The 23,436-nt window shown below is 42.6% G+C and overlaps 1 protein-coding gene across 4 annotated transcripts in view; it reads left to right on the top strand.

The window, feature by feature from the left end:
* Window positions 1-23,436, top strand: part of LOC111950719 (polypeptide N-acetylgalactosaminyltransferase 10-like) — a 98,887-nt gene that overhangs the window by 62,254 nt on the left and 13,197 nt on the right. For all 4 annotated transcript variants that reach the window (XR_002875522.2, XM_023968534.2, XM_070434261.1 and 1 more), the window contains exons 5-7: window positions 16,032-16,217; window positions 16,439-16,622; window positions 20,069-20,186. Coding sequence is in view for 3 of the 4 variants with exons in the window: in XM_023968534.2 (XP_023824302.1) it covers window positions 16,032-16,217; window positions 16,439-16,622; window positions 20,069-20,186 (488 nt within the window). In the remaining variant the exon portion in view is untranslated. The remainder of the gene's footprint in view (window positions 1-16,031; window positions 16,218-16,438; window positions 16,623-20,068; window positions 20,187-23,436) is intronic.

Here is a 23,436-nt window from a genome sequence, read left to right on the forward strand (position 1 = left end):
TCAGCCACACAAAGTAAAGCCATACAGTTACCCGCCAAATGTTGCAGTTAAACAAACTCATTAAAAAAACAAAAAAAAGCATTATAAATCTTCACTTACCTTTGCTGATCTTCATCGGAATGCACTCCCAGGACTCCCACTTCCACAAGAAATGTTTGTTTTGTTCGGAATGTCCATCATTTATGTCCAAGTAGCTACTTTGTTTGTAGCGCGTTTAGTACACATATCCAAACGCTAGGCAGGTCAAGGCGAACGTCGGACGAAAACTTCAAAAAGTTATATTACAGGTCGAATAAACTTGTCAAATAAGTATAGAATCAACTTTAGGATGTTATCATAAATATTCAATAACGTTCCAACCGGAGAATTTCTTTGTGCCTATAAGAAGTAATGGAATATATCATGTGGAATGCGCGTGACCAGGACCTGGCACTCTGCCAGACCACTGACTCAAACAGCTCCCATCCGGCCCCACATCACAGTAGAAGCTTCATTCAACGTTCTACAGACTGTTGACATCTAGTGAAGGCGTAGGAAGTGCAAACAGATCCATATCCTACAGTGTTTCAATAGGTGAGAGTTGAAAATCGACCAACCTCAGATTTCTCACTTCCTGGTTGGATTTCTTCTCAGGTTTTTGCCTGCCATATGAGTTATGTTTATACTCACAGATATAATTCAAAGAGTTTTAGAAACTTCAGAGTGTTTTCTATCCAATACTAATATGCATATATTAGCAACTATGACTGAGGAGCAGGCCGTTTACTCTGGGCACCTCTGTGCACCTTTCATCCAAGCTATCAATACGCCCCTGCAGCCATAAGTTACTTGTTTATGGTTCATTGAACAAGCATGGGAAACAGTGTTTAAACCCTTTACAATGACGAATCTGTGAAGTGATTTTGGATTTTTACGAATTATCTTTGAAAGACGGGGTCCTGAAAAAAGGACGTTTCTTTTTTTGTCTTGAGTTTATTATCCTGCTGTTCTCTGAGAAAAGCTACAACTAGGGTAACTGGTGCTCTGGCTCAATTTTTTAATTTTTTTTATTTCACCTTTATTTAACCAGGTAGGCTAGTTGAGAAACAAGTTCTCATTTGCAACTGCGACCTGGCCAAGATAAAGCAAGCAGTGTGAACAGACAAACACAGAGTTACACATGGAGTAAACAATAACAAGTCAATAACATGGTAGAAAAAAAAGAGAATCTATATACAAGTGTGCAAAAGGCATGAGGTAGGCAATAAATCGAATAATTACAATTTAGCAGATTAACACTGGAGTGATAAATCATCAGATGATCATGTGCAAGAAGAGATACTGGTGTGCAAAAGAGCAGAAAAGTAAATAAATAAAAGCAAGTATGGGGGTGAGGTAGGTAAATTGGGTGGGTAGTTTACAGATGGACTATGTACAGCTGCAGCGATCGGTTAGCTGCTTGGATAGCAGATTTTTAAAGTTGTTGAGGGAGATAAAAGTCTCCAACTTCAGAGATTTTTGCAATTCTTTCCAGTCGCAGCAGCAGAGAACTGGAAGGAAAGGCGTCCAAATGAGGTTTTGGCGTTAGGGATGATCAGTGAGATACACCTGCTGAGCGCGTGTTGCGGGTGGTGTAGCCATCGTGACCAGGAACTGAAGATAAGGCGGCACTTTACCTAGCATAGCCTTGTAGATGACCTGGAGCCAGTGGGGTGACGACGAACATGTAGCGAGGGCCAGCCGACTAGGGCATACAGGTCGCAGTGGTGGGTCGTATAAGGTGCTTTAGTAACAAAACGAATGGCACTGTGATAAACTGCATCCAGTTTGCTGAGTAGAGTATGGAAGCTATTTTGTAGATGACATCGCCGAAGTCGAGGATCGGTAGGATAGTCAGTTTTACTAGGTAAGTTTGGCGGCGTGGAGTGAAGGAGGCTTTGTTGCGGAATAGAAAGCCGATTCTTGATTTGATTTTGGATTGGAGATGTTTGATATGAGTCTGGAAGGAGAGTTTGCAGTCTAGCCAGACACCTAGGTACTTATAGATGTCCACATATTCTAGGTCGGAACCGTCCAGGGTGGTGATGCTAGTCGGCGTGCGGGTGCAGGCAGCGAACGGTTGAAAAGCATGCATTTGGTTTTACTAGCGTTTAAGAGCAGTTGGAGGCCACGGAAGGAGTGTTGTATGGCATTGAAGCTCGTTTGAGAGGTTAGATAGCCACAGTGTCCAAGGAAGGGCCGGAAGTATATAGAATGTGTCGTCTGCGTAGAGGTGATCAGGAATCGCCGCAGCAAGAGCAACATCATGATGTATACAGTTGACAGATGTATACAATTGACAGAAAGCAATGACAAGTGATTGAGTGTCAGGGAGAACGGGAGAGAAAGAGTAAAAATAAAAAGACGACAACAGGAAGAGAGAGTTCATGTGTCAGGTGCAGGACCAGAGGCCTTTCTACTGACTCTGAAAAACACCAAAAGAAAGATGCCCAGGGTCCCTGCTTATCTGTGTGAACGTGCCTTAGGCATGCTGCAAGGAGGCATGCAGACTGCAAATGTGGCCAGGGCAATAAATTGCAATGTCTGTACTGTGAGACGCATAAGACAGACCTACAGGAAGACAGCTGATCGTCCTCGCAGTGGCAGACCACGTGTAACAACACCTGCACAGGATCGGTACATCTGAACATCACACCAGGTACAGGATGGCAACAACAACTCCCCGAGTTACACCAGGTATGCACAATCCCTCCATCAGTGCTCAGACTGTCCGCAATAGGCTGAGAGAGGCTGGACTGAGAGCTTGTAGGCCTGTTGTAAGGCAGGTCCTCACCAGCAACAATGTCGCCTATGGGCACAAACCCACCGTCGCTGGACTAGACAGGACTGGCAAAAAGTGCTCTTCGCTGACGAGTCACGGTTTTGTCTCACCAGGGGTGATGGTCGGATTCGCGTTTATCGTTGAAGGAATGAGCGTTACACCGAGGCCTGTACTCTGGAGCGGGATCGATTTGGAGGTGGAGGGTCCGTCTGGGGCGGTGTGTCACAGCATCATCGGACTGAGCTTGTTGTCATTGCAGGCAATCTCAACGCTGTGCGTTACAGGGAAGACATCCTCCTCCCTCATGTGGTACCCTTCCTGCAGACTCATCCTGACATGACCCTCCAGCATGACAATGCCACCAGCCATACTGCTCGTTCTGTGCGTGATTTCCTGCAAGACAGGAATGTCAGTGTTCGGCCATGGCCAGCGAAGAAGCCGGATCTCAATCCCATTGAGCACGTCTGAGTCCTGTTGGATCGGAGGGTGAGGGCTATGGCCATTCCCCCCCCAGAAATGTCTGGGAACTTGCCGGTGCCTTGGTGGAAGAGTGGGGTAACATCTCACAGCAAGAACTGGCAAGTCTGGTGCAGTCCATGAGGAGGAGATGCACTGCAGTACTTAATGCAGCTGGTGGCCACACCAGATACTGACTGTTACTTTTGATTTTGACCCCACCTTTGTTCAGGGACACATTATTCCATTTCTGTTAGTCACATGTCTGTGGAACTTGTTCAGTTTATATCTCAGTTGTTGAATCTTGTTATGTTCATACAAATACTTACACGTTAAGTTTGCTGAAAGTAAACGCAGTTGACAGTGAGAGGACGTTTCTTTTTTTGCTGAGTTTATATCAACAGGTTTTCCCTGCACTATTGTATTTTGATTAAACTATTATTTTTTTTTACACAAAATATTATTTCCTAAATATTCACTTGCTGAAGGTAGAAGAAAGTATGGAGCCTAGCTAGATACAATCTTCAGTGTGAGATGTAATTCAGGACATTATCTAGCAGTAATAGCAGGGTTGTTGTGGCTGAGACGGTGCAGAACATTCCCTTTTGCGTTGTGTTATTAGTATATTACATTTAAACTCCCTATCTAATCAACAGCAGTGTACACAGTCTAGCACTGGACAAGTATTTTCCATGGAGGGCCACATTAGAATATATTTTTGCCATCGTGGTCCAGAATCATAATAGAGGTTTATACGTCATTTGTATGACTGTGTTGACAGATTTATCTACTGTAAATCACGTCCAGATATGCTACTTTTTTAACTTGCACAGAAATAAACCACATCCATGTTCTCCTTTTGGTAGGTATTTTCAATATTAAACATGCAATGAACTACATGGAGGGAAAGTACACTGTGCGTTCAGCACCACGTACAGAACTCTTGTTAACGGGTATGCACAAAAACACAAGAAAAAGAGGGCGCTCAACATTACATTTAAACTACTCAATCAGTGTGAGGAGTGAAGTCTGATGGGCATTGACTAGAGCAGTGAAGTCAGGTATAGTTTCTGACGTCGCTATGCACAGGACTGCTGAGAGGTGAGAGTCAGTAAGGGATGATCTGTCCCTTGACTTGTTATATTTCATCACTGAAAATGTCTGTTCACATACATAGGTTGACCCAAACAGTACAAACATCTTCTGAGCATATAAAAATTTAACTTTCATGAAATCACACATTCAATATACCAAATTAAAGCTACACTTGTTGTGAATCCAGCCAACGTGTCAGATTTCAAAAGGGCTTTACGGCAAAAGCAAACGATGCTATTATCTGAGGACAGGACCCCAGCAAATAGACACAGACAATCATATTTCAACCCTCCAGGCGCGACACAAAACGCAGAAATAAAAATATAATTCATGTCTTACCTTTGACGAGCATCTTCTGTTGGCACGCCAATATGTCCCATAAACATCACAAATGGTCCTTTTGTTCGATTAATTCCGTTGATATATATCCAAAATGTCAATTTATTTGGCGCGTTTGATCCAGAATAACACCGGTTCCAACTCGCGCAACATGACTACAAAATCTCTCAAAAGTTACCTGTAAGCTTTGTCCAAACATTTCAAAGTACTTTCCTAAACAACTTTTGGTATTTTTTAACGTAAATAATTGATCAAATTTGATACTGGATTAACTGTGTTCAATACTGGAGGAAAACAAAGTGGAGCGTGCTTTTCAGGTCACGCGCCTCTATCAAAGAGTACACTTCTCTCTTCCCTTGTTCTGAACAGTGCTACTTCTTAATTTCTCAAAGGAAAAACCTCAACCAATTTCTAAAGGCTGTTGACATCCAGTGGAAGCGATAGGAACTGCAAGAAAGTCCCTTAGAAATCTGGATTCCCAATGAAAACCCATTGAAAAGAGTGACCTCAACAACAACAAAAATTCGGAATGGTTTGTCCTCGGGGTTTCGCCTGCCAAATAAGTTATGTTATACTCAGACATGATTCAAACAGTTTTAGAAACTTCAGAGTGTTTGCTATGCAAATCTAATAATAATATGCATATCTTAGCTTCTGGGCCTGAGTAGCAGGCAGTTTACTTTGGACACGCTTTTCATCCGGACGTGAAAATACTGCCCCCTATCCCAAAGAAGTTAAGCAGTTAACCACTTATCTCATTAAGTTGTGTTTTATCGGCCCTCAACCAATCATGCTATTTTGTTAGTTTTTTTGCGTTGTTCATAACTTGTTTTGTAGATAATGTTGCTTCTACCGTCTCCTATGACCGAAAAGAGCTTCTAGACATCAGAACTGGGATTGCTCACCTCAAACTAGATGAAGAGTTTTTCTTCAATGAGTCGGACGCGAGGGATATACTGTTGACACCCGACCAGGCCCCTATCCCCGTGATTCGCTGGAGAAGGAAACGGCGATTCCGAGGCAAAAGATCAGGTTGCCTTGTGAGGACCAGGCGATGAGTGGCTAATCTGCCCTTGCGCTCTGTTCTGCTAGCTAACGTTCAATCGCTAGAAAATAAATGGGACGAACTAAAAGCACGTATATCCTACCAACGGGACATTAAAAACTGTAATATTTTGCTTCACCGAGTCGTGGATGAACGACGACATTAAGAACATAGAGCTGTCGGGTTATGCACTCTATCGGCAAGACAGAACAACAGCCTCTGGTAAGACACGGGAAGGGGGCCTATGCATTTATGTAAACAACAGTTGGTGCACGATATCCAAGGAAGTCTCAAAGTTTTGCTCACCTGAGGTGGAGAATCTTATGATAAGCTGCAGACCTCACTATTTACCCAGAGTTTTCATCAGTTTTTTCAAAGCTGTCTATATACCACCACAGAGCGAGGTTGGAACTAACACCGCACTAAATGAGCTGTATTCCGCCATAAACAAACATATTTACGTTAGAAAATACCTAAAGTTGTATTACGAAAGTAGTTTGAAATGTTTGGACAAAGCTTACAGGTAACTTTTGTAGTCATGTTGAGCGAGTTGGAACCGGTGTTTTTCTGGATATATACCCATTTCCTGCTGTTCTGCTAATGGGACCATTTGTGATGTTTATGGGACATATTGGAGTGCCAACAGAAGAAGCTCGTCAAAGGTAAGGCGTGAATTATATCTTTATTTCTGCGTTTTGTGTCGCGCCGGGAGGGTTGAAATATGATGATCTGTGATTGTTTGCTGGGGTGCTATCCTCAGATAATAGCATTGTTTGCTTTCGCCGTAAAGCCTTTTTGAAATTTGACACGTCGGCTGGATTCACAACAAGTGTAGCTTTAATTTGGTATATTGAATGTGTGATTTCATGAAAGTTAAATTTTTATAGTAATTTATTTGAATTTGGCGCTCTGCATTTTCACTGGATGTTGGCCAGGTGGGACGCTACCGTCCCACATATCCCAGAGAGGTTTTAATTAAGGGCTTATAAGTAAGCATTTCACTGTAAGGACTACACCTGTTGTATTCCGCTTATGTGACAAAGACAATTTGATTTGATTTGAAGGAAGGCTTTTTAGCAGCACCTGGAGATGGCATATTACTGTTCCTTTTGTCTGAGACTCATTTGTCATAACTTCTCTCCTTTTGTATTTTTGACGAGTTCTTCACGAGCATGGGCTGCTGTGTTTATGCATGCGCTCATGCAGGCCATCTATAGTCAATGATGTGAGAATGTTTTCATTAAGCTGTAATTTTTTTTGCCTTAATTTGAGTTTATTTTGGGGCGAGCTAGTGCCGCTCCCTGCGGAGCCTGGCTCATTAGCATCTAATGGTATAAATAATATAAATGATAATGTGCCATTTAGCAGACGCTTACACTTGCGTGCATACATTTTACATATGGGTGATCCCGGGAATCGAACCCACTATCCTGGCGCCATGCTCTACCAACTGAGCTACAGAGGACCACCATCTCAAAATAACTGTTGAGAAGTTGGATGGCTTAATGGAGTCATTGTTGTCATCCTTAAAAAAAATWAAAAAAATAATAGCCCTACCCTGGAGAGCACAAGGCCCATTTCCTGCTGTTCTGCTAATGGGAGCAGCTCTGGGGAGAGGGAGACTCCAATCAGGTCACCAGCCGAATGGTTAAAGCAGCCCGCTGGTGACCTGAAGGATGTTGGCTTCACTGTTCACTCTTTAATGGGGAGCAGCTGTCCTACCCCTACAGCAGAGTACTTTGCCTCAATTGCCCCAGTTAAAAAAAAAAAAAAACTCTTCGTAATGAGTTTGTGGATGGAATCTCTTATTTTTTATTGTGCTAAGGAGGATAAGTCGCCCTGGATGAAGGGAGGCAGATCTCTGCTAAACAAATTAATGATATAATGCACTAGAACACATATCTTCCCACTCCTCTGCTCAGAGTTTGGGCTCATGAATATTTCATTGACACATTTTTTCTCTTAGCTGGAAATAATATTTAGAAAATGAACAAACCACAGGGATTTGAGTATCTCAACTGGTTTGAACTCGGAGCGGAGCGCCACAACTTTGTTCCTTTGTGGCTTCAGAGGTTCAGAATTGTGTTATTCGCCATACGTCCTCAGACTTGTTAGTCGTTTGTGAGACTGTGTGAGAGTTTGGGAATGTGTGAATAAGAGAACAGTTGTGGCTGACTGAAAGGTAACGGGACCAGGACGTCTTCAGGTTCTTTGAGCTAACTAGCTCTGTGAGGTATTTTTACCCTTCAACACACACTGTTCCTATGCAAACGTTTGTCACTCCATTCCTGTTAGAAACGCTACTTATCACTTATCAGGCTGGTTTCTATGATTTATTGTACACCTGTGTGTAGTCAATGCTCATCTGTAAAATCTCTTATCATATCCCCACTGCCTGTTTACTCCCTGTGTATTTCCCTCAGTACATGGGGTAATCCAAATCCCAGAATAGGGAGCCTTTCATACTCTCCCAAGCCCATCATCCTTACAGACATAACTTTTAATGGTGGCCACACAAAAAAATCCTTAGCAAATCATAGCAGCATGCCCAGGGAGAGGGGAGTGTGATGAAGTTCAGAAGGACACTTGATTATTTTGCTAGAGGAATAAATTCCGGGCCCCGCTGCAGTCTTTGGTGTGCTGCCAAGCATCTGGGAATGAATCCACCACCTCAGACAGATCCTCCCTGGGCCATATTGCCTCCACTGTAATTGGAAGCTAATTGAATTAAAAAAGTGCATTAGGAGAACATGGCTGTGGGACCAGAGGTTGTCTCTGCTACTGATCATTTGTCCCCAAATGTCCCTGTCTCTCCCATTCCCAGATGTCTCCAGACCACAGCAGTTAAAATCAAAACACTCAGTTACTTCACACTGTAACTCACTGGATGGAACTAATACATTTGTTTTTGTTAGTTTATGCTTCATGGTCATGAAGTTGGTAACTTCTAAGTTACTGGGTAAGAGTGTTTACTGATTTTGGCACTTGACCTTCTTGCTATTTGTTACATAAGGAAAACAGTCATCCCCACACATTGCACGTTGCTTCTGTGTACACTGTGTGTTGTAAAGTTGTTTTGAAAAGGGTATGTTGGTTTAAATTCACAACATGAGTGCATTTGGCATATCAAGGTTGTGTGATTCTGTTGTAGCTAAAGCTGCACATGACTCAAGGGGTCCTTTTATAGACTTGACATTACCAACCTTTTGATATGCTGAAAGACACCACTAAAACCATATAGGCTTCATTAGCAATATTAATCATTGTGAATGTTTTGCCGTTTTGAGTCCCACATAATTGCTGCTGCTTGCGTGACTTGCTTCTCTCATGTTGTTGCGTTCATTCAATTAGCTGTTTGGGGAAATGTGACATGTTCCCCCAAGCAGAAATTTGTATTTGAGGCGCTTGGTAGTAAACGCCTCATCTGTACCGTAAAATTATTCACGTCGATGAAGTCACAGCCCCAATCATATTCCCTGTCCCACATTTAATAAAGTCTAATGTTTTTCCGAGCAGGGTGCCGCTCATTCAACAGATGAATTTCCTTCCCAATTTGAATAAACCGGATGAGTTTTCGGGATAATTTATGTACTTATTAACCATTCATAATTTGACCCCGTAACCTTTTCCCTTAGTCACTCCTCAATGCAAATGTTTGTTGTCTAATCACATGATGTCTGGGGGAGCATGAATTTAAGTTTGTCAGTGTGCTTCAGTCAGAATTAGCCAAAATCAATCTCATAATGGTTGATTCATAACCTGTGATTTATTGACAGTGCATATGGGGGGACCTGCCCTCATCTTCCCTCATAGTCCTTGTTCCAATGTCAAACTAGAGCTCAATCTAGAATATTCTAACAGCCTAGTACATTGCTAAACCAAATGCAAATGTAAGTGAGTATTGACTTCAAACGTTGTTGCTGTGCCCACCATATGGCGTTTTTCTTTCTCCCGGACCTTTATCTGTTGTTGTTGCAGTGTTGTTCTACCACCGCCCAGGTGTTTCACTGGCTGATCGTGGGGGTTGTGTAACAGATGGGAACTTGAGGACTTTGGTGATTCTGATATTTGATACTGCGATCCATGGAGATGGTTTTTAATTTGGTCAGTGCAGGTTCCCTAAAGAGCTGACAGCAGACAGACTCACTACCCACAACACATCCTGCCAAAAAGAGAGTGGGGGAGGTGGGATAAAGATGGAAAGCTGGAGAAAGTGAGAGTGAAAGATTGAGAAATGGAGTGAGAAGTAAAGAGAGAGGTGGAGAAATGAGAGAGCGACAGATTGAGAAACCTGGCCCAGCTGTCACTTTGGATCAAGTCTACCCTTCCAGAGCATTGGGCAGGCGAAAAGACGAGCCCCGGACCAGTGAGAAATCAGACCGAGAGGTTTAAGCACACTTTGTGAGCCACTTTTAGTAGCCCAGCAACCGTTTTAGAAAAAGTTTTGAAAGGGTCATTGCTTTCCCCCCGATCTTTGGAATCCAATTCGTGGCTGCCAAGAAGGGGAGGCCAGTGACAGACTCCCATTTGTAATGCGTGGCCCTTGTTGCCTAGTGTCTGGGGGGAGCAGCCCAGGTGATATTTTTTTTTTTATATACCCAGTAATTTTGTGGAAGAGCCTCCTTTTTGATCCACAGGGTCCCAATATGAAATTATTCTGTTTGGCTTGTCCATTTATCAGGCAGCGTTGGAAATGGTCCCCCCGGCATTGCCTTCCCATCCTCTGCAATTCATTACATTGTATTACTTTTATAGTAGATATGATTCTGGGGCCTTTCTTCCAATTCCAGCCCTGACGGCCGACACAAATGCCTAATGTGATGCATTATCATTTTTCTCTACTGCCGCCGCTACCACCGTGTTTGAATGAATCTTGCTTTAGTGCTGACAGTTAAAATGCTGTTCACCTGATTGCGGAGAGTTTGGTGGTGGGCGGTGGATGTCTCTCTCATTCCCTCCTTTGTTAAACTCAGCCATTGTGTCCTCCCATAAAAGGTTGTCTGTTAAAGGGGCCTCGTGCTTTGTGCTTATATTGTACAAGGCCCAGGGTAAGGCCATTTTAATGAAAGGAGGAGTGTTCTGTGTGCACAGTGAGTGGTTACAGTTCTATTCACACTCAACTGGACCCGGGAAAACCCTTTATATCAGCAGCCTCTGTGAACTTAAAAATCTATAAACTACCATTATATGGACACTTTACCAAATAAAATGACTCAAGGTCCCTCCCAGTTAAGATTGTTTGTAGCAAAACAACTTCTAAATGCAATGAACCTGCCATACATCCAGTTTTCCAATAACTAATAAAGGGTATAGATAAAAATGTGGTATGTACTCATGTAAAACACACAACTCCAGCTTTCACCCTATAAGTTTCACTGTGGTGTCAGAAGGAATAACTCAGTAATGTGTCTGGGCACTGCTGAGAGAAGGATGGTGAAAGAGAGGGGAAATGAGGGAGAGGGAACACTGGAGAGTGGGAGAATCCGACTGATTTAATTACTGGCCTGCTGGAGTATAATGAAGACAGGATATGGGGCTCTCCTCTGTGGCTGGAAGAGGGGGGTGGGGTGGCAGGAGATTTTATGGAAATTTGCCTGCAATCGCCTTAATCCATTATTTGAGAGCCTTAATGTGAATTTGATGTCATCCGTGTTGAGTTAATTCGGTTGCACATATAGATGTTGATTATGTCTCCACTCGGCACAGACAGAAGAGGACTGGCCACTCCTCAGAGCCTGGTTCCTCTCTAGGTTTATTCCTAGGTTCTTTCCTTTTCTTGTTAGTTTTTACTAGCCACCGTACTTCTACATCTGCATTGCTTGCTCTTTGGGGTTTTAGGCTCGGTTTCTGTATAAGCACTTTGACATCTGCTTTGTAAAAGGGCTTTATAAATACATTTGATTTGATTAATGTATTTCTGTTACACACTGACCTTGAACAACAAGTCCATATAAGTCATGTTATATTATCCAGTCAGAATGGCCAGTTTGTTATTGTAATAGAGAATGTTTTCTCTCAACTGAATGTAGATCTAGATTTAACTTGCCTGATATTTTTACATTTTTTATTGAAATGCATATGGAATGGGAATTGGGAAACTTTGTTTTTTCCCATAGCATTTTCTTCAGGAAGATTTGCTGTTTGACATGTCAGGAAGTGAATAAAGGCTGTGTCCCTGAATAATGTTTATTTTTTTATTGACTTGTCACAACTAACTTGACGTCAGGCCTGAAGATTTATAAACTCCTATTAGAGTGGATTGATTTATTTTTGAGGCGTTGTAGCTACTGCTCTGAAGATAGATTTGAGATTGGGAGAAAAGTATTGAAAAAACACAGCTACCAATAACTTGTTTTTCTTCCTTCTATGCGAGAGTTCTTCTTGAGGCTATTTTCTCCTCTATGCATTACATCTATAAAGGAATGGTTAAATACCTTTTATCACAATTAAATATGTTCTCTTGTGCTTAAAACATTGCTAATATGTCCGCAATTGCCTTACTAAAGATACTCACTGAAGGGTGAATGCAACAAAAGAAGCTATGTGRGTTCTGTGCTGTAAAGGTCTTTAGCATTGACTGTAAAAGAATAAGGTCTCGAGGGATAAGTGTGTGCACATGTTTGTTGTAGTAGCCATCCATGTCGGTTATGCCTGTGCACTTTTTCTTCATATTCAAGTATAGAAACATGCTTTTGTAAGCAATCTCACTGCAGTGCTTCAAGGTCTTCTATGGTCATGTCTTCATGGGTACCGTTCCTCATAAACTACTCTCCATGCCCTGGCTATGAATTGTGCTCGTGAAAAATAATGGCCTCGGAAACATGACCGAGGCAGACACAATGCAGACACAGATAGCTAGGTTAATTACAGCCACAGCCAATCAGTGGTTGAAAGCTTGTAAAGCTAACGTCATGGCACATGCAAACTTATTCACTTGCAAAATACACTTATTGAAAAATATCTTAAGCAGGCTCCTTCTAGCTAACTACCAATTTTGTGTCTGGTGGGGACGTTTACGCCAGGGGTTTCCATCATCATGATGTGGTCGGTGACAGTTTGCTTCTTATCTTGAATATCTTAAACTTGACTGCTGACATTGAAAACATTTTAGGACTGTATAAACAGTGAAGTTTCCCATTTTAAATGGTTATGTTACTTTCATGATGGTCTTATCCATAACTGACAGTTATATGGTAATTATACAATGGGTGGGTCTAATCCTGAATGCTAATTGGTTAAAACTGCATTCCAGACGGTGTCTATTCCACAAGTTACCACCGCTTAAATCTATGAAGTTAAAATGCTTATTTACTCTCTTCAGTCTAACTGCGTAATCCACTGTCTCATCAGCCCAGCCAGGCAAATTATACATTTGATCTCCACTATAAAAAGCATCTACACATTATCTCACATTTCTTTTAGGCTGTCTGTCTCTGACATTTGTTTCAATATTCAAATTTCGATCTCCAGATGTTCCATAGTAATGAACGCGTCAGGATGAGGCAGGGAGAAATCATGAATCAGCATAATTTTTGGGGATATTTATTCAAAGACCTATCAATAGAAAACAGGTCAAACTAAACAAAGTGCAGCTAGCTTGTCTTTCCAGCTTCAGTTTGAAGTGACTGTGTTAGCTGTGTTGTTGGCTAGCTCCTCTGAACAAAAGTGTCCTGACGAGTGAGTATATTTTCTATGCCAAGTGAAATCGCGCCTCATTAGCTCATTGTTATGGAGGTATCCAAATAAATGTCACGAGAAAACAGTTTATGCAAATGCAGCTACTTCGCAGTTATTCTGGCTGCACTTTTTGAAGTGACTTAAGTTAGTCGTAGTTGGCTAGCTAGCAAGCAAGGAATAAGGGCTGGCAACGGAACATTTAAAACAAACGACTGGGTCGCGTCCATAGATACAGAACAAAAAGACTGAACTAGAGGTTGACCGATTATTGGAGGACCAAAAAAAGCCGATACCGATTAATTGGCCAATTTTTATTTATATATATGTATTTGTAATAATGACAATTACAACAATACTGAATGAACAATGAACACTTTATTTTAACTTAATATAAAACATCAATAAAATCAATTTAGTCTCAAATAAATAATGAAACATGTTCAATTTGGTTTAAATAATGCAAAAACAAAGTGTTGGAGAAGAAAGTAAAAAGTGCAATATGTGCCATGTAAAAAAGCTAACGTTTAAGTTCCTTGCTCAGAACATGAGAACATATGAAAACCGGTGGTTCCTTTTAACATGAGTCTTCAATATTTCCGGGTAAGAAGTTTTAGGTGGTAGTTATTATAGGTCTATTTCTCTCTATACCATTTGTATTTCATATACCTTTGACTATTGGATGTTCTAATAGGTACTTTAGTATTGCCAGCCTAATCTTGGGAGTTGATAGGGTTGAAGTCATAAGTAGCGCTGTAAAGTGCTGTTTGAATGAATGCTTGCGAGCCTGCTGCTGCGTGCCACCTCTCAGTCAGACTGCTCTATCAAATCATAGACTTAATTATAATATAATAACACACACAAATACGAGCCTTAGGTCATTAATATGGTCAAATACGGAAACTATCATTTCGAAAACAAAACGTTTATTCTTTCAGTGAAATACAGAACCGTTCCGTATTTTATCTAACGGGTGGCATCCATAAGTTTAAATATTGCTGTTACATTGCACAACATTGCACAACCAATGTTATGTCATAATTAAGTAAAATTCTGGCAAATTAGTTTGCAGCGAGCCAGGCGGCCCAAACTGTTGCATATACCCTGACTCTGCGTGCAATGAACGCAAGAGAAGTGACACAATTTTCCTAGTTTAATATTGCCTGTTAACCTGAATTTGTTTTAACTAAATATGCAGGTTTAAAAATATATACTTCTGTGTATTGATTTTAAGAAAGACATTGATGTTTATGGGTAGGTACATTCGTGCAACGATTGTGCATTTTTCCGCAAATGCACTTTTGTGAAATCATCCCCCGTTTGGTGAAGTTGGCTGTCTTTGTTAGGAAGAAATGGTCTTCACATAGTTTGCAACGAGCCAGGTGGTCCAAACTGCTGCCTATACCCTGACTCTGTTGCACAGAACGCAATAGAAGTGACACAATTTCCCTAGTTAAAAGATATTCATGTTAGCAGGCAATATTAACTAAATATGCAGGTTTCAAAATATATACTTGTGTATTGATTTTAAGAAAGGCGTTGATGTTTATGGTTAGGTACACATAGGTGCAACGACAGTGCTTTTTTCGCGAATGCGCTTGTTAAATTACCCGTTTGGCGAAGTAGGCTGTGATTCAATGATAAATTAACAGGCACCGCATCGATTTTTATGCAACGCAGGACAAGCTAGATAAACTGGTGATATCATCAACCATGTGTAGTTAACTAGTGATTATGTTAAGATTGATTGTTTTTTATAAGATACGTTTAATGCTAGCTAGCACCTTACCTTGGCTCCTTGCTGCACTTGCATAACAGGTAGTCAGCCTGCCACGCAGTCTCCTCATGGAGTGCAATGTAATCGGCCATGATCGGTGTCCAAAAATGCAGATTACCGATTGTTATGGAAACTTGAAATCGGCCCTAATTAATCTGTTCGACCTCTAGACTGAACGACTGGGTCGAGTCTCTGGCAACCGAACCAATCGAACAACCAGCCGGCTTGGGTAGCAACCCTAGATTTGTTTTGGGACTAAACTTGAGCTTGCACACACCCAGAGATAATTATTTTATGTAGAGGTGCTTACTAACGGCAAATAAACTATATAAGCTATAAAAAATATGGAGTCACAATATATATAAACTCCCGGTAATTTATTGGGTAAATCACCAACGTTTCGGCATCACTGTGCCTTCTTCAGGGTGAAACGTTGGTGATTTACCCAATAAATGACTGGGAGTTTATATATAGAGTGTGCAACTCAATTTTTTATATCTTATGGTAACACGTTGTATAAAAGTTATAATGCCCTCGAAGCCGGTGTTTGGAGGATATATTGAAACTCAACTTCATCTTGGGCCTAACAACACCCGTGCCAATATATCCTCAACACCGGCTTCTTGGGGATTATCACTTAATTGTGCCAGACCTACTGTGTGATCCTCTGAATTTGTGTGTGTTTGAGTGCGTGTGTGTTCATGTCTGTTCTTTTGTATTGATGGGTCTCCTTCAGTGCTCCTGGAGGCCTTACTAGAGGGATGCAGTGTGTGCATATGTGTGTCTGCATGCATGTTCGTCTGACTGTGTTGTAACCCCCCTCTCTCCTGTCTCTCTCCCTGTAGAGCACCTAAAGGGGTCTCTGGAGGAGTACATGGTGCGGCTGCCCAAGGTGAGGATCCTGCGTACCAAGAAGAGGGAGGGTCTCATCAGGACCCGTCTGCTGGGGGCGGCGGCTGCCAATGGAGAGGTCATCACCTTCCTGGACTCCCACTGTGAAGCCAACATCAACTGGCTGCCCCCGCTGCTGGGTGAGTCATCCTGTTAGCAAAGCATTGCGCAGTGTGCTCTATGTAGTTTCTTTCTGGTCATTCTGTGGTAGATGAATATACTAGAATATGAATTACTCATCTGTACAATGTGCCTATTACCTTGTCCAAAGGGGGCAACATTGTAACACTGATGTTTGACTTAGGCCGTATACCGCTTTCTGTCTGGTTCTCTTTCTCCCCACTCATGCTCTATCTCTTAGACCGTATCGCCGACAACAGGAAGTCCATCGTGTGTCCGATGATCGACGTGATCGACCACGACAACTTTGGCTACGAGACGCAGGCGGGTGATGCCATGCGAGGGGCGTTTGACTGGGAGATGTACTACAAACGCATCCCCATCCCCTCGGAGCTGACAAAAGATGACTCTAGCGAACCCTTCGAGTGAGTCACGTGACCAGACAACACATCAGGACCCAACAAATCAGCACATTTAGAATGATCCCATTTCTAGTCACCAGATGCCACACAGTTTGAGTCGACTCATTTTCTGTGTGATTGACAGTGCAGTAGCATGAAATTAGAAGTGGGTTAGATGGACTGACAGAGAACATATTAGGGGGCAAACGTCCATGCTGGCCCCTGGGTGTGAAAGCCTCTAAATCCCTCCATGCCTCCTGGCCTGATAGGCAATATGCTCCCCTCCCCTTTCATTGCAAGATGACACAAGGATTCTCTCGGCTCCACACTTTTGTGAGCGCTCCCTCAGAGGTCAATAGAATGAAATTGGGAATATCGGCTTTGCAATTTGAAGCAAAACTAAATTGTGACTGAATATTCATGGTCGATTTAAATGGAATTCTAATTCTTGCAGAGCGACACAGGATAGTGTGATGAAATTTTGAGGGGAGGGCAGGAAGGAGGGAGGGGTGGAATAGAAACGACGTGGTGCCAGTGAGGGAGCAACCTCAGCTGAGCAGTCCTCTTCTGATAAATGCTTTACATAAGACATCCCTTTGTCTCCACGGCTACCTTCCTTCCTTATCTGTGCGGCGCAGCCTCTGGGTTCATGCTGTTGAATGCCAAAGACTTCTGCCATTTGAATGCCCCCAAACAGATGTAATTCAGCATACCAGACATTAGAGCTGGGAATTTCCAGGGACCTCACGATACGATATCACGATACTTAAGTTCCGATGCGATATGTATTGCGACTATCACGATTCTATATGTATTGCAATTCGATAATGCGATTACATAGCAATTTGATGTTCCAAACATATTGCTCACTATATGTCTGCTGCAGAGAGACAAGGGAGAGCATGAGAAAATTTGTTTTGATCAGTCATAGAAATTAAAGTCTAAAACATGTTGGCTCGCTATTTAAAAAGATGGAGAACAAGCTATAGGATGAACATTACCAGAGTTTTGGCGCCGATACAGCCGACTAGCTCTAGCTAACGCTACCTAGCAGAATTATTTATTTTTTCCCCCCGATCGTTACTTGGAGTCAAAGTTTCAATATAATATCTTGCAAAATAGTATTGCGATATGTAACTATCAATCCCCCCCCCCCCATCACTTCCAGACTCAAACCACTTACCCTTGGGGGGGGGAAAAAAGAAGAAAAAAACAGAACTTGGCTTTTGCCGTCCTAGATACTTTTCATGAAGATTGGGAAGCACCGGAGTGCTCTGAGCTCCCAGCCTTCCACTGTCTGCCCTGTTTCCTTAATTGATCATTCTAACGGAGAAGTTTAGGACCCAGACATCTTCCTGCCCGGCTTTCTTACGAGTCACTCGAACATCTAACTTCTTTCTCCCCTCCAATATCCATCCAGAGAGGGTTCATCTCTGCCTCCAATTTAGAGTTGAAGGGGGCCGCTAGTTGCCATGACAGCCTGTAGTGTCTATGTGGAGACTGTAGCCTACCTGTTTAATAGTCTCATTGTCTCCCTCTGACAGACCTTCCAGTCAGGGACACGTCTCCAGTAATAAGGATGCCATTCAGGGTCCCCCCCAAATTCTGAACAAATCCTGCCTGCCTGGTTCGTCAATTAACACACTACGTTCATAATTACCCCTCTGCAACTGATTTATTAGAACCCCATCAGATAAGTTTGAATGTCATGAGAGTGACAGCACATCAAATCACGGAGGGGCAAATGATTACTACCATTTTGGCCCCAGTTGAATACACACATAACGAAAACTTACCAAACTATGCATCTCTGACACACGCCTGACCTCTGACACACACACACAAGTTTTGACATGAGTATGTTTTTCCTTGGGATTCTCAACAAGATTTCAAATCAAATTTTATTTGTCCCATGCGCCAAATACAACAGGTGTAGACCTCACAGTAAAATGCTTACTTACAAGCTCTTAATAACCAACAATGCAGTTTTAAGAAAATACCCCCCCAAAAAAGTAAGAGATAAAAAATAACAAATAATTAAAGAGCAGCAGTAAATAACAATAGCGGGGCTATATACAAGGGGTACCGGTACAGAGTCAATGTGCGGGGGCACCGGTGTTGAGGTAATATGTACATGTAGGTAGTTATTAAAGTGACTATGCATAGATAATAACAGAGTAGCAGCAGTGTGGGGGGGGGGTGCAAATAGTCTGGGTAGCCATTTGATTAGCAGTTCAGGAGTCTTATGGCTTGGGGGTAGAAGCTGTTTAGAAGCCTCTTGGACCTAGACTTGGCGCTCCGGTACCACTTGCCATCCGGTAGCAGAGAGAACAGTCTATGACTAGGGTGGCTGGAGTCTTTGGACCCATGGACCCTTGCCAAATCTTTTCAGTCTCCTGAGGGGGAATACGTTTTGTTGTGTCCTCTTCACAACTGTCTTGGTGTGGTGTGCTTGGACCATGTTAGTTTGTTAGTGATGTGGACGCCAAGGAAACTCTCAACCTGCTCCACTACAGCCCCGTCGATGAGAATGTGGGCGTGCTTGGTCCTCCTTTTCCTTTAGTCCACAATCATCTCCTTTGTCTTAATCACGTTGAGGGAGAGGTTGTTATCCTGGCACCACACGGTCAGGTCTCTGACCTCCTCCCTATAGGTTGTCTCATTGTTGTCAGTGATCAGGTCTACCACTGTTGTGTCATCAGCAAACTTAATGATGGTGTTGGAGATGAGTGAGTGAACAGAGGTTACAGGAGGGGACTGAGCATTCACCCCTGAGGGGGCCCCGTGTTGAGGATCAGCATGGCGGATGTGTTGTTAACTACCCTTACCACCTGGGGGCAGCCCGTCAGGAAGTCCAGGATCTGGTTGCAGAGGGAGGTGTTTTAGTCCCAGGGTGCTTAGCTTAGTGATGAGCTTTGAAGGTACTATGGTGTTGAACGCTGAGCTGTAGTCAATGAATAGCATTCTCACATAGGTGTTCCTTTTGTCCAGGTGTGGAGTGCAATTTGAGATTGCATCATCTGTGGATCTGTTGGTGCGGTATGCAAATTGGAGTGGATCTAGGGTTTCTGGGATAATGGTGTTGTGAGCCATGACCAGCCTTTCAAAGCATTTCATGGCTACATGGCCGTGGCGTTGATGGTTTAATTGTTTCTGTGTTCAGAGAACCCCCGTGTAAGCCTGCAGTTAACTCCCAAATTGATGAGTCTGGTTGAGTAATAAAGCCTTCAACTCGCACAAACAGTCTATAAAGACGGTTATAAACCGCAGGCCTGCCATAGCAGACACCTTTCCACACTGACTTACATGTTTTTGATTTATCCTTCATGAGAATGAATATCTTCCTGTCCTTTTGGCTGGTCTGAAGCCAGTGATTGATTGAGGGACAATGTCATCATGTTGGGGTATGAGTGTGACATGTATTGGTGTTGTCTTACACATTCCCCCCCCCCCCCCCTTTTGTCCATCAGGTCTCCTGTGATGGCTGGCGGACTCTTTGCCGTGGACAGGAAGTGGTTCTGGGAGTTGGGAGGATATGACACGGGACTGGAGATCTGGGGAGGAGAGCAGTACGAAATCTCTTTCAAGGTAAAACGCCACAATGACAATGGACACTAAGATGGCAAAGTTGTTTTTGGGAAGATGCCCTTATTGACTTACAGCAGTGTTCTTTGATCTTTAGTCCTGGAGATACACAGGGGGTTCAGGCTTTTGTTCCAGCCCAGTACTACTGTAACACTTCATAATAAAGGGCCTGATAATAATTTGCCCGATAGGTGCAGTGAAATGTGTTGTTTTACAGGGTCAGCCACAGTACTACAGCACCCCTGGAGCGTATTAGGGTTAAGTGCCTTGCTCAAGGGCACATCGACACATTTTTCACCTTGTCGGCTCGGGTATTCCAATCAGTGACCTTTCAGTTGCTTGCCCAATGCTCTAACCGCTGAGTCGGGTATGTCAGTGCTGGGCTGGAACAAAGGTTTGCACACCCCGATTGAAGAACCGTCACACCATCAACAAGCTGAAGCCACCGCTGCCAAGTTTTTATCAGAAGCCCATTAACTAACTAGCTTTAAGGCAATGGTGGAAGTTGGTATTCAGATTTCACCTCATGTTTCAATCATTCTGGTTCAAATCCGCTCTGCTGCTCGGAGAACTCCTACATCCATCATACTCAGAAACCATATTAGATTATGCTTTAGAGTTCTGCCTCACTATGAATTATTCCATAGGATATCCATTTATTATGCGGACTCTCGCTGCATGTAAAGCACTAGTCTCCACTGTCTCCCAACTCCGGCCCTCCCTTTCCTCTTTGGAGCTAAAGTTTTTTGGAAAGCTCATCAAAATAATTAAATTGTGGTTTTAAAACCATAAGGCTCTTACAGACTCACTTATATTCAGCTCACTGATACTGCCAGTGTTCGTAAAAGTCAGCAGAAAGTTGAAGTGGCACTCCTCTGCTTGGCTAAATACTGCATTAGAACATGAAAACCTAGGTAAAGTTTGGGGAGGGTGCAGCTCAACCCATCCTCTCATCAAATTAGAGGTTGATTTGCAGTCTGGACCCTTGACAGGTCTCAGCCCTGGTCTGGGTATAGGAGTCCAGAATGTTAGAAGCAGCCCTTCATTTAGATAATTCTGTAGCCTTTTACCAATGTAATGCTGTCTCAACTGTTGGAATTCAGAGAGAAGCGGATAATAAAACCATGGCAGAGACTAGAGAATATTCTCTTCATTGCTGTCAGATAATACTTTGGTAACACATCCAGTGAATGTCTTAGTAAGTTGTATTTTGAATCTTTCTAAGTTACATCAGGGTTTTTGTTTGCCAGATCTTCTGAATTATGTAGAGTTGAAGTCGGAAGTTTACATACACTTAGGTTGGAGTCATTAAAACTTGTTTTTCAACGCAAAAAGTAACTCCTCATTGCCGCTCTGCCAAAATGTCCCGTTGTGGGTTAACCACAGCTCCACAGTCGTACCAGTGACCTCATTCCAGGGTCAGTCAGTAGGTGTATCCCCTCCTCAGCCTGGCCTCCAGAGCCTCACGTCTGTGTGATGTGTGTGTGCACGTGTACACTTGCATGCGTACGTGCCTCCTTCCATGCCTCTACAAGTTGTGATGTATATTTAATGCTCTGTTGGCCTTCTCCATGAACGCCAGGGCTCACCTGCCCAGCCCCAGACGCCATTAAACATTCATGCGGCAGTAGCCCATCTAACAAGGAACCTTAGTCAGCAAAAACTAGACAAAGTATTTCCTCCCTTTCTTGCTCTTCCACTCGCTTTTACTCTGTTATGCCCTCTTCCTTTTTGTGTTTCTCTTTCTCTACCCTTGTCTTTTGTCCTCCATTTTCCTTCTTTCTTAGTTAATAAACCAATTAGGCACATTTGGGCAGTCTTGATACAACATCTTGAACAGATATGCAATGGTTCATTGGATCCATCTTAAACTTTGCACATACACTACTGCCATCTAGTGGCCAAAATCTAAATTGTGCCTGGGCTGGAATAATACATTATGGCCTTTCAAAGTTGATGGTACAAAAAAATGCATGTTTTTTTCTTTGTATTATATTTTACCAGATCTACTGTGTTATAWTCTCCTACATTAATTTCACATTTCCACAAACTTTAAAGTGTTTCATTTCAAATGGTATCAATAATATGCATATCCTTGCTTCAGGTCCTGAGCTACAGGCAGTTAGATTTGGGTATGTTATTTTAGGCTAAACTTTTATTTTTTAAAGGGGCGGATCCTTGAGTTTTTTTAAGTGAGGATACTTTTGAGGCACACAGAAATGGAGGATTACAAATCAGAATGAGGAGCTGCCACGTGATGGTGCCTCCGACAACATCTAGTCCCTTTCAGGCCAAAGTTCACAGTAGACTTGTTTTGGCCCATGGCTCAAAGCTTTCACCTAACCCAGAAGAGTCAACCTGAAGTATGTCACATTCACACAGTGACATTTCAGGCCTGCCTTTAGCATCATGCTGTCTTCTACTGTCAGGTTTTCCTTCCGTCTTAGCCATATGTCTGTCCAAAGTGGCCCATGATGCATTTATAATAGTCTTGTTCTCTGTGTAGTGATGTCATTGTATAGCTATTGTGCCTCCCTGCTACCTTTATCCATCATCCCTCTTAGAGAACAACCGATAATCATCCGAGCCGATATATCAGGCTGATATTGGACTTTTCTAGTCTATCGGCTGTCGGCCCTTCTCTATCGGCTTAGCCGATAGTCCCTCTACACAGCAAAGCTGCTACTATGCCAGCCGCCACTCACCGCCTGAGCCATGAGCACTGAACAATGCCAAGGAATGTCTAGGTGGGGAAATCAGCAGCAGCAAACTAGCTCATTCTCCAACAGACATGTGCAGTATTAAGTATTAATGGATGAATTGGCACAGTGACCAAAATCAAACTCCTGTTGCAAATATTAGTTAAGCTTTATTTATTAGTGAATTAACTAATGTCGACATGTCCGAACATGCATGCAATAAGCAAGCTAGCTAAGCAGATAGCTATGTTACCTTTTAGCAAAGATTACGATAACTAATMATTTCATCTGCGGTGTTAGTTTGCTAGCTATATTAGCTACTATGCTATCTAGCTGGCTAGATAGACATGGTGCTAAGATATCAGATAGGAGCTAATAACCAACATAGCTAGCTAACATTAGCTGGTTATCATTTTGCACATGCACCATGTTCGGGAACGAGCAATCTGACTTGCGATGTAACGTTATCTATTTACTGGTGTGCTGATCTGACCAACTGCAATCGTATCCGTAAATTCACACTTGCAAGTCGGATTAGATGATTGTCGTAATAG

The sequence above is a fragment of the Salvelinus sp. IW2-2015 genome, linkage group LG23, assembly GCF_002910315.2.
Source record: "Salvelinus sp. IW2-2015 linkage group LG23, ASM291031v2, whole genome shotgun sequence".
NCBI lineage: Eukaryota > Metazoa > Chordata > Actinopteri > Salmoniformes > Salmonidae > Salvelinus > Salvelinus sp. IW2-2015.